Source organism: Eucyclogobius newberryi, unplaced genomic scaffold (genome assembly GCF_026437365.1).
Source record: "Eucyclogobius newberryi isolate DKJ021-1_F unplaced genomic scaffold, fEucNew1.0.hap1 SCAF_17, whole genome shotgun sequence".
Classification (NCBI taxonomy): domain Eukaryota; kingdom Metazoa; phylum Chordata; class Actinopteri; order Gobiiformes; family Gobiidae; genus Eucyclogobius; species Eucyclogobius newberryi.
In genome coordinates, this window is record NW_027315801.1 from 7051962 (window position 1) to 7062241 (window position 10280).

Consider the following 10280-nt stretch of genomic DNA (forward strand, 5'->3'; position numbering starts at 1 on the left):
GTGTGTTTCTTTACACATTTTGGTCTATGTTTCCAGGTAAAATGTCAACCAGGTAAGTGGCAAGATCGTTCAGCTTCAGAAATGTATGGAAAACGACTTGGAATTGTGTGTCGGACGATATATCGACAGCAGTGAATATCTCGTCGTTTTTGCCTTCTTCATAACGATACACGGAGAATATTTCATCAGCGTTGTCGGGAGCGAGTGAAAACGTGGCTGTGAATGTCTCTGCTGAGGTTCAAGTGAGCGCAGAAGTGCAGAGAGATCACGTTATAACCTTTGTTTTGGGGGATTACACTTGACCTTCCTGTGTCTCTTTTTGCAGGTCAATAGGTGTGATAGGCGCATTTCCAACACAGCGATTGCGTTATTATCTATTTATACAGATATTAATCTTACGTTGAACAGATTTAATTATATTTTCAACATCAATAACTAAACTGTAATTCCCCCCCATTTTTCAATCTCTTTGACCAGTTACATTAAATTATTCTTATTCCGTTATCATTTAGCTTGGAAAATATTTGTTGAAAACTATACTTGCATAATAGTGGATATATTTGGTTTAATATTCAGGCTAAATGGGTGGATGCCCACAAGTCCTAAGGTTCGCTAGTCCAAAACTGTCTCGCGGCTCGTGCGCCAGTTAGGGACCGTCTCTAAAATACGTAAAGTGTTTGTTAAAAATGTGTTATTTAAAAAAATATCAAACATATTTAGGTGTGCGTGATACCTAGAGAGTCAAACTACTATTATTACTTAGCGTTGACTATCTTGGTTGGCTGACTTGGGAGCTATTGAAAAAAAATCCTTGATTTTTTAAAGAAAAATATTCTTTAAAAATCTACAAAGGACTATGACACCTAGGATTAGCAACTTGGATTCATGCTCGATGTTGTTGTTGTTTTTTAGTATAAATATGTTCGTGCCCCCTCGTCCCGATTCACAGTCTCTGGTTTAGATCAATTTGTGTTGAGTTGGGGTGCTGGAGTATATTTAATGACGGGTTGGTGCCCCAAATTATTTTCAAAGTTCTATTATTCTTACTTTAACTTCACTGATGGTTGGTTTAGCTTGAAAACTGGAAACCAATGATTATTTTGTTAATCGATTAGTCTAGAGATTATTTTTTTGATTAATTGTTTGGTGGTTTAGGCCAACGCAATAGGCCGGTGAAAAAGACAATATTTACTGACAAAAGGGTATTTTTATCTTAAACACTAGATTTACACATCTGGACCGGTTAACGATTATTCCATTACTCGACAACTACTTCTACAATTGGTCGTTTACTCTGTCTGAATGTTCGCTTGTTAAGATGCCGTGTCTTCCATTGGCGTAGGGAAATGGCACTTTGCAATTGCAGATATTTGTGTTGTAACAGGAAGTGAAAAAAATCTAAACCGGGAAAAACCACAAGATTTATATTGTAAATTCAAGTCATTTTGCCTCATGTACGTTCTTGTTTTGGTCTGCGTTTCCCAAATTTCCACTGATCATAAATTTGCCATTTCATTCTTGTTTCGTTGTTGTTTCAGATCCTGTGGGTTTGAATCCCGCTCGTAAGCGCCTGACGCTGTCTCAAACACGCTCGGCCGTTTTCTTCCTGAACACGCTGAAACACAACTCACTGCAACGACGAAAGGTTTGTACGTGTTCAACACTGACCCCAAGAAACAACAGAGCCTGGACCGGAGCCTGGACCAGAGCCTGGACCGGAGCCTGGACCAGAGCCTGGACCGGAGCCTGGACCAGAGCCTGGACCGGAGCCTGGACCGGAGCCTGGACCAGAGCCTGGACCGGAGCCTGGACCGGAGCCTGGACCGGAGCCCGGACCAGAGCCTGGACCAGAGCCCGGACCGGAGCCTGGACCGGAGCCCGGACCGGAGCCTGGACCAGAGCCTGGACCAGAGCCTGGACCAGAGCCAGAGCCTGGACCGGAGCCTGGACCGGAGCCTGGACCGGAGCCCGGACCGGAGCCTGGACCAGAGCCTGGACCAGAGCCTGGACCAGAGCCAGAGCCTGGACCGGAGCCTGGACCAGAGCCCGGACCAGAGCCCGGACCGGAGCCCGGACCAGAGCCCGGACTAGAGCCTGGACTAGAGCCCGGACTAGAGCCCGGACCAGAGCATTTCAGAACAGGCTGAATTCCTCTGTTGTTTCGTGATGAAGTTGGTCATTAACCCTCGGGCCTCAGAATCACATGAATCTGAACATGAGCGTTTATGAAACTCTCTGGAAGCGTGTTATGTTGTTTTTATATAAAAGGATTTCTTTTGTGCAGGAAAAGTTTGCGTCTCAGAAAAACTGCACTCTGAGGGACAAAGCGATGGGGGATGAAGCCAAAGTGAGTCTTGTTTTTGTGCCTGAAATAAAGATAATAATGTAATATTCTGATAAACTGACAGTTACCAATGATTTACTCTTTAAACAGATTTTTTTTTTAAATACAGTTAGCAAATAAAAACTATCAAGTAAACAAAAATTCCATCAAATATAATTGTTCAGCATTTTGAATTAGTAAATGTTGCACCTTTTTACACAGGTTTTGAAGCAATGCTGTTGTATTCATATGAACAACCCTGAGCACAGAAATGTATATAGATATATACTTGTCAATCTTGACCTTGATTTTTTTCTTTTTATTCTATAAAAAAAATCTTATTATATATATTACACATCATTCCATATAATAAAATCTGTCTGTATTTATAAATTGTACCTGCCACATAAAACCCCAAGAGCTGCATTTAATTCTAAAGCATTTTGTTCTCCACAAAGCAGGAAGTGCTCTGTTAGCATGCTAATGCTTGTTAGCATGCTAATGACATAAACATGGCCTCTGTTGTTAAAGCTCTTATAAACTTGGTGAATTGCATTACGATGCTCAGAAGCCGTTTGGACACATTGTCCCTCAGACGTGTCTTTCTTCTGTATCATGTAAATGTGTAAATAAATTAGACCTGACTTTCTTCTCACAGATGGTGTGTGGACCTGCAGAGCCCCAGTCTCATCCTGAGCCTGAACCGGCCCCAGCCTCTACCCCTGGCTCTCCTCTGGCCCCAGCCTCTACCCCTGGCTCTCCTCGGGCCCCTGGCTCTCCTCGGGCCCCTGGCTCTCCTCGGGCCCCTGGCTCTCCTCTGGCCCCTGGCTCTCCTCTGGACCTTGGCTCTCCTCTGGACCCTGGCTCTCTGGCGCCCTCTGAGGAGTGTTACTTCTGTGCACAGAGGATTTATGTCCTGGAGAGGATCAGTGCTGAGGGCTTGTTCTTCCATCGCAGCTGCTTCAAGTGTCATCAGTGTGGGGTCACTCTGAGGCTCGGGGGCTACGCCTACCACCAGGCCGCGGGTGAGTCTGCCGCGGGTGAGTCTGCCGCGGGTGAGTCTGCCGCGGGTGAGTCTGCCGCGGGTGAGTCTGCCGCGGGTGAGTCTGCCGCGGGTGAGTCTGCCGCGGGTGAGTCTGCCGCGGGTGAGTCTGCCGCGGGTGAGGTTGCCGCGGGTGAGGTTGCCGCGGGTGAGGTTGCCGCGGGTGAGGTTGCCGCGGGTGAGGTTGCCGCGGGTGAGGTTGCCGCGGGTGAGTCTGCCGCGGGTGAGTCTGCTGCGGGTGAGTCTGCCGCCGGTGAGGTTGCCGCCGGTGAGTCTGCCGCCGGTGAGGTTGCCGCCGGTGAGGTTGCCGCCGGTGAGGTTGCCGCCGGTGAGGTTGCCGCCGGTGAGGTTGCCGCCGGTGAGTCTGCCGCGGGTGAGGTTGCCGCGGGTGAGTCTGCCGCGGGTGAGTCTGCTGCGGGTGAATCCGTTGCAGGCCTAATGCTGCCTCTGCTCACACGCTGCAGTTCTCTTTTGGTTAGAGACAAATCTGGTGTTAATCTTTAGGCTGAGCTAAAACATATTTCTGTTTGCCGTAACCCGACCGACCCGGTAAAAAACTAGCCGACTGAAAAAAAATATCAACATTTTGTCAAAATGACGCCTAATTCTTTTTTTGTCTTAAATCTTGCAGACTCACCGACTGTTTTCTCAAACAAGAGCCGTGTTAAATATTTTTGTAGCGCTGGACAACTTATCTATCATCCCAGGGGGGAAATAATGCATTGCACGACGCACATCCATCTGCATTTTAGATCCTCCACATGCGATACAAATGCATACAAACTTATCCATGGTTTAGTCTCATTTTCGACATTCTTTTGTTCATATTTAGGCTTGATTTAATCCAGGTTTATATCCTGCTGCTCTGGAATCTAAATTTGATCTGTGAACGATCTTACTGCACTCTAAAGTGATGGGCCCTGTATGTGTGTCGAAACTATAGATTAACTAGATTTTGAACCTATTTGATGTTCAGTTTGTCCAAATGAAAGCTCCTGATGAGAGTTATAACGTTACATTTACAGACTAAATTAAACTACTACAAGGCAAATGCATGTTATTATATTGTTCGTTTGTGAAGCACTTTGTTGCTTCACAAATTGTGCTTTATAAACGACATCAGTTCATGCAAGACACTAAAAGATAGAAATGCAATTATTGCCAAGTATTATTGTATTTCTTGTCTTTTTGTGCTTTTTGTGCAGTATCAACTCATTTTCAGTATCTGTCTCTGCTCTAGAACTGAATTGTTGATATATTATACATTTTGACTCAAAGTAGACTTTTCTTTCTCAGTACGAGTCAGTTAAAGCTTTTCCATGTTTTACAGCCTGAGAAACACGACTCTTAGATGTTCATGAATAATGTGCGAGTCACATACATGTTCCGTGTTCTGTTCCACAGGGAGGTTCTTCTGCGAGCTTCACTCTGACGACCTGCTGACCCCTGATGACCCGCTGACCTGTGACCTCGCCCTGTGTCAGGTGAACGTCCAGTGCTTGCAGTTTAGTCGTAACTGTAAATGTTCTCGTCGTAGAAGTTAGTGTTTCGACCGTCTGCAGCCAGCGACGGGACGAATACTTTATTATACTTATTAAATCACAGAATACTGAATGTGTAAAGTGTATTCTGTAAAATGTTCCCGTGACTTGGTCCAATCAGAGAGCTCAGTTCTGATTACCGTATTTTCCAGACTATAAGTTGCACCTTGTTTCATAGTTTTGGCCGGGGTGTGACTTACACTTATATTTATACTGTGTGATATTATTTGTTATTTTCACACTTGCAACCGCATTTCATACTCCGGTGCGACTTATATATGTTTTTTCTTCACTATAATGCATTTTTTGGCTAATGCGACTTATACTCCGAAAAATACGGTACTTATAATACTTTCGCCTTGAGTTGCAGTATATTATAGTGACAAAGTCGCAACGCAACTTTAAAAAAACGCACTTTGTTTTTGTTTCACAGTTTTTTCTGCATTTCTTTATAAGAGATCACAAAATGGAGAAGGACAAATCGCACGTACGCTCACGACGAGAGCTGCGTTTTCTGTTTTTGTCATTAATTCTGTGAAGTTTGAAGCCTAAATTGTGAAAAGTTTCGTAACTGTATTCTGAGCACGACCAAATGTGCCAGAATACAGTGATTCTAAAATATATATATATAAAAAATCCCTACTAGTGCAAGAAAAAGAACAGGATAAATCGCCTCAAAACAGTTCTTTGTAATTTTGTCGTAATTGAATGTGATGAAGGTCTATTAAACTTATTAGGCCCGAGCGCCACAAGCTGGCGAGAGGCCTATTAATCTCGTAAGGCCGTGCGAAGCACGGCTGCGAAAGTGCGCACGTAGTGCGCACAAAATCGAGCGCGAAGCGCTCGCCCACTTCCAAACACTCACTAACGCACTCCTTCACTCACGCACGCCCCGTGCATACTAATTAATAGTAGGAAAATGGAACATTACCGTTGTAAACGGGCGAAGCCCGTGCAAAAGTGCGCACTAAACGAGCACTTTACATTGGGATGACGACCGCGAAGCGGTCGTCATCCCCATATAAAGCACTCATTTGCCCTAAGTAGCTCACGAATACGTTCCCCATCTCTTGCATGTTCCGTGCATATAAGCATGTAATGCAAAAATTGAACATTATTACTGTATAGAGGGCCAAAAACACAAAGTGGGCGGAGCCCACTCAAAATTAACGAAAGTACCCGTCAGTGACCAGGGACCCACACCATGAGGTAGGAAAGCGCGAGCGCTTTCCGAAAATGTATAGTTTATGATATTTGAAAAATGGGAAACATTGTTTTCGTATCGGAATATTATTCTTTCTTTCTTCTTCTTCTCGGGACCAACCCCCCTATTTTTCACCCAGTGAACATTGACGAAAAGTCACAAAAATTTGCATACCTCTAAAAATCGTGCCTCTCTACATTCTGGCTATTTCCCTTTTCTAAAATAAAAAAAATTGGCGCGTCAGCGCCCCCAAATGTACCAAAAATGCATTGAGAGATGGGAAATGACCCAAAAAAAATTTGATCGTAGAATCATGAAATTTGGCGCAGAGGTAGATGGTGACAAGAGAAGTAAAAAATATTATTACGGCAACGCCGTCCGCCCAACCAAATGTCGGCCATATTGCTTCAAAAATGGCTAAACATGACTTCGGAGTTTTTCCAAACGTCGTACTTTTACAAACTCCTCCCAGGGCGTTGGCCCTAAAAAGCTGAAATTTGGTGAAAATGCTACTGAGGAGTGGGACATCAAAAGTTATCCAAATTACATTGATACCTGTCACGGTCTCTGTAGCAAGAATTTCAGAAATCTCCCAAATTTAACATTTCTGCCGTTTGCGCAGATAAAGTCCGAATTGCGTCAAATTATATTCAGTTGTTAAACTCTTTGCCCTAAACCTACTTGAAGTGAAATAAATTCATTTGGAGCCACAGCGCCCCCTACAGATTTTATATGGAGGTTAAATATTTAGTTTTGCGAAATTATATGAAATTTGACACACAACTCAATTTTGGCATCCCCATCAAAAAAGTCAATGAGACCCATGTCATAATTGTTATGGCTTTGCCGTAACGATGACCGAAACCTTCCATGTTATTCCAATGGGGAAATCGCCAGAACATGTTTACACTTTAGACTTTCACGAACTCCTCTTAGGGCGTTAGACATATTAACCTGAAATTTGGTGAGACTCATCTTCAGGACCATCAAAAGTTATCCACATTTTTATTCAAAGAGTCACGGTGTCTGTGCGGCAAAGCCGCACATTTTGCCAAGAATTCAAAATAAAATAGCTTTTTGATGGTAAAACAAAGGGGAGAAGATGTGACAGCGTCACAGATTCAGCAGTAGGTGTAATAAAAGGACAATTGGGGCGCGTTAGCGCCCCTTCCTCTTGCGGCGTGGCGGCGGCGTAGCGAGGGCCGATCATTGCCGCTTGCGGCTATATTTTTATATTAGTTCCATAATAATGTGATCAAATTGACAGCCTAATGAAAAATGCTGCAAAAAAGCGGATAAAAATCTAAAATGTAAAAAATAAAAAAAATAAAACCTTAGATAAACTTCTAAATTAGCGAATCTAGCAATTATTCTTTTAATTAATTGATTAGTTGTTTAGTTGTAAATATGAGGTTTTTATTCCGCATTTGACACAGATGACTCTAAAGTGACGCCGTTTGAAGACGTCCTGATGGAGTCACTTTACAGTCATAAACCCTCTTCAGCTCGCGGCGTGTTTTGGACCGACTACAGTTAATTGGTTAACTTTAATTCTAATTTCTGTTCTTTTGTGTTTCTCATTTCAGGTCCTGGACGATGGCGATGCCCCGAGCGGAGAAGCCCGCGTCTCCAGTGACTACACTCCGTCCCCTTCAGACGAAGAAGAGTGCGAGCACACGCTGGACCGGGGCCCCTCGCGACGTCCCCTCAAAGCCCCGGACGCCCTCAAAACCGACGACCTGACCGACCCGAAGCCCGCCTTTAGAGACCTCTCGCGCAGAATCAACGCCGCGACCGGACCCTCGGCGGCGGAGGAGGAGACTACGACCTGCCCCGTCCCGAAGCCGCGCCTCTCGCGACTGTCGAGCCCCGGAGACGCGCCCGTGGCCAAACCGCGGAAGGTCCAGCTCGGCAGCAACTCGTCGTCCCCCGCGAGCGACGCCAAACTGTCGCTGCGAAAGCTCCAGCTGACCGACGAGGAGAAGAGCCAGCTGGTCAACCTGCAGAACTTCTTCAGCGCCGACTCGGATTCCGAGACGCCGTGCGGGTCGTCGTCCTGCTCGTCGTCGTCCGCCGCGACCGTGGCCAAGTCGCACGGGACGGACGGGCAGGAGGAGGAGGGCTACTGGAGCGGCAGCACGGCGAGCAACCTGCGGGAGAAGAGGAACCGCCGCTGCTTCAAGAGGAAGGAGATCCCGGGAGGACAGGCCAAGTCCCGCTCCAAGTTTTCGCCGTGGAATTTGTCGTCGCCGAGGATCAGTCGCGACGGCCGGCTCAGCGTCCTCAGCCACCCCGGGACCGCAGGTGAGTGGGCGTGTCTGTGGTGTAGTGTACAATATGTTCTGCACTTTTTATGTCACTAAAGAAATTGCCAAATTAGCCTTTATTGTAGGCGGAGTTTCAATGCAAATTATCATACAAAATGCTCACAGATCTAAAAGTGGCTTAGTGGTACGTTTTACATCCTTAATAATGCTTGTGGTGTGACTATAATTAGGGGTGTGTTTCATGTCTGCACAATAAAGTGTTTACATTGAACCGTCCTCCATCGTGGCGACAGAGTGACAAGCACACTCGCCTCACAGCAAGAGGGTCGAGTCCCGGACCTTTCTGTGTGTTTTTCTGTGTGGAGTTTGCACGAGTCTGGGTGGGTTTTCTAGTGTTTACTGATTCATTATATACCAGTAAATACTACGGCTGCAAACGAACGCAATAAGTAAATCACAGAGGCTGCAGTTTGTGAGGTACCGTGATTTCCTCCTCAAACAACAAAATATCTGTATTGATTCTGTATAAAAACTAACTGACTTCAGTTTAGATCTGTACAAACGTCGTCATCCCACCAAACTCTAGAGCTTTGTACTTGGGGCTCAGAACTCCTGCCATGGACTCAATAAATGGATACATTTGGAACTACTTTTGGCGGCAGGAAAAAAATACATTCATACTAAATTTGGAAATGGACTTTTATTATTGGTTAAAAAATGGCTATGTATGACTCGGGAGTTTTTCCAAACGTCATACTTTTCCAAACTCCTGCCAGGACGTTGGCCAGAAAAAGCTGACATTTTGTGAAATTGATGTTGAGGAGTGGGACATCAAAAGTTATCCAAATTACTTTGATATCTGTCACGGTCTCTGTGCGGCGAAGCCGCAAACTGTAGCAAAAATTACAGAAATTTCCCAAATTTAAAATTTGCTGTTGTTTGCACAAATAAAGTCAGAATTGCGTCAAATTAGAATCAGTTGTTAAACTCTCTGCCCAAAACCTACTTGAAGTGAAACAAATTAATTTGGCGTGACATCGTGCCCTACAGAGTGAAATCAAATTTTATATGGAGAGTAAAATATTTAGTTTTTTTTTTATTTTGGCCTCCCGATCAAAAAAGTCAATGAGACCCATGTCATAATTGTTATGGCTTTGCCGTAGCGATGACAGAAACTCTCATGTTATTCCAATGGGGAAATTGCCAGATCTCTGAAATTTGAACATGCTGACACCTTATACTTTCACGAACTCTTCCAAGGGCGTTAGCCCTATTTACGTGAAATTTGGTGAGACTCATCTTCAGGAGTGGGCCATCAAAAGTTATCCAAATCTTTCTCTTAAAAATTACCGTGTCTGTGCGGCGGAGCTGCAAACTTTTCCCTTTATATGTAAGACAGCGTCACGGATTCAGAAGTATGTGTAATGAAAGGACAATTGGGTGCCCAATAGCGAGGGCCGATCATCGCCGCTATCTATTTTTATTTTTATTTTTATTTATATATATTTGTTGGAAGAAAGTCATAACCTCAGGGCAAAATGATGAATGTATGCACATACTTATACACAAAGAGTTATTCAGGCTGGGAACTGGCACAAATAATGGTTGATGATAAATGTATTAAACAAATAACCAAATAATATCTTCAATCAATCAAAATGTATTTGTTGAGCACAGTTTATACAATTGTTACTCAAAGAGCGTTACAATCTTAAAAACACATTATAATCACAGTATAATGTAAATCACAAGACAAAAACTAAAAGCATAAATATTTACATTCCATTGTGTTTAAAAAAGTAAATTGCAGTTCAAATGCTTCAATCAGACGCACAGTGGAAGAGGTTTATTTAGTTTCCCTTTGGTGGGAAATTGATATTTATCCAACTAAAACATAAAGCTG

General features: G+C 44.1%; 1 protein-coding gene across 1 annotated transcript in view; it reads left to right on the forward strand.

Moving 5' to 3' along the window:
- Positions 1 to 10280, forward strand: part of mical1 (microtubule associated monooxygenase, calponin and LIM domain containing 1) — a 45283-nt gene that overhangs the window by 16850 nt on the left and 18153 nt on the right. The window contains exons 13-17 of the mRNA XM_072448874.1: positions 1539 to 1645; positions 2285 to 2347; positions 2982 to 3348; positions 4770 to 4837; positions 7697 to 8414. Coding sequence (XP_072304975.1) covers positions 1539 to 1645; positions 2285 to 2347; positions 2982 to 3348; positions 4770 to 4837; positions 7697 to 8414 — 1323 coding nt within the window. The remainder of the gene's footprint in view (positions 1 to 1538; positions 1646 to 2284; positions 2348 to 2981; positions 3349 to 4769; positions 4838 to 7696; positions 8415 to 10280) is intronic.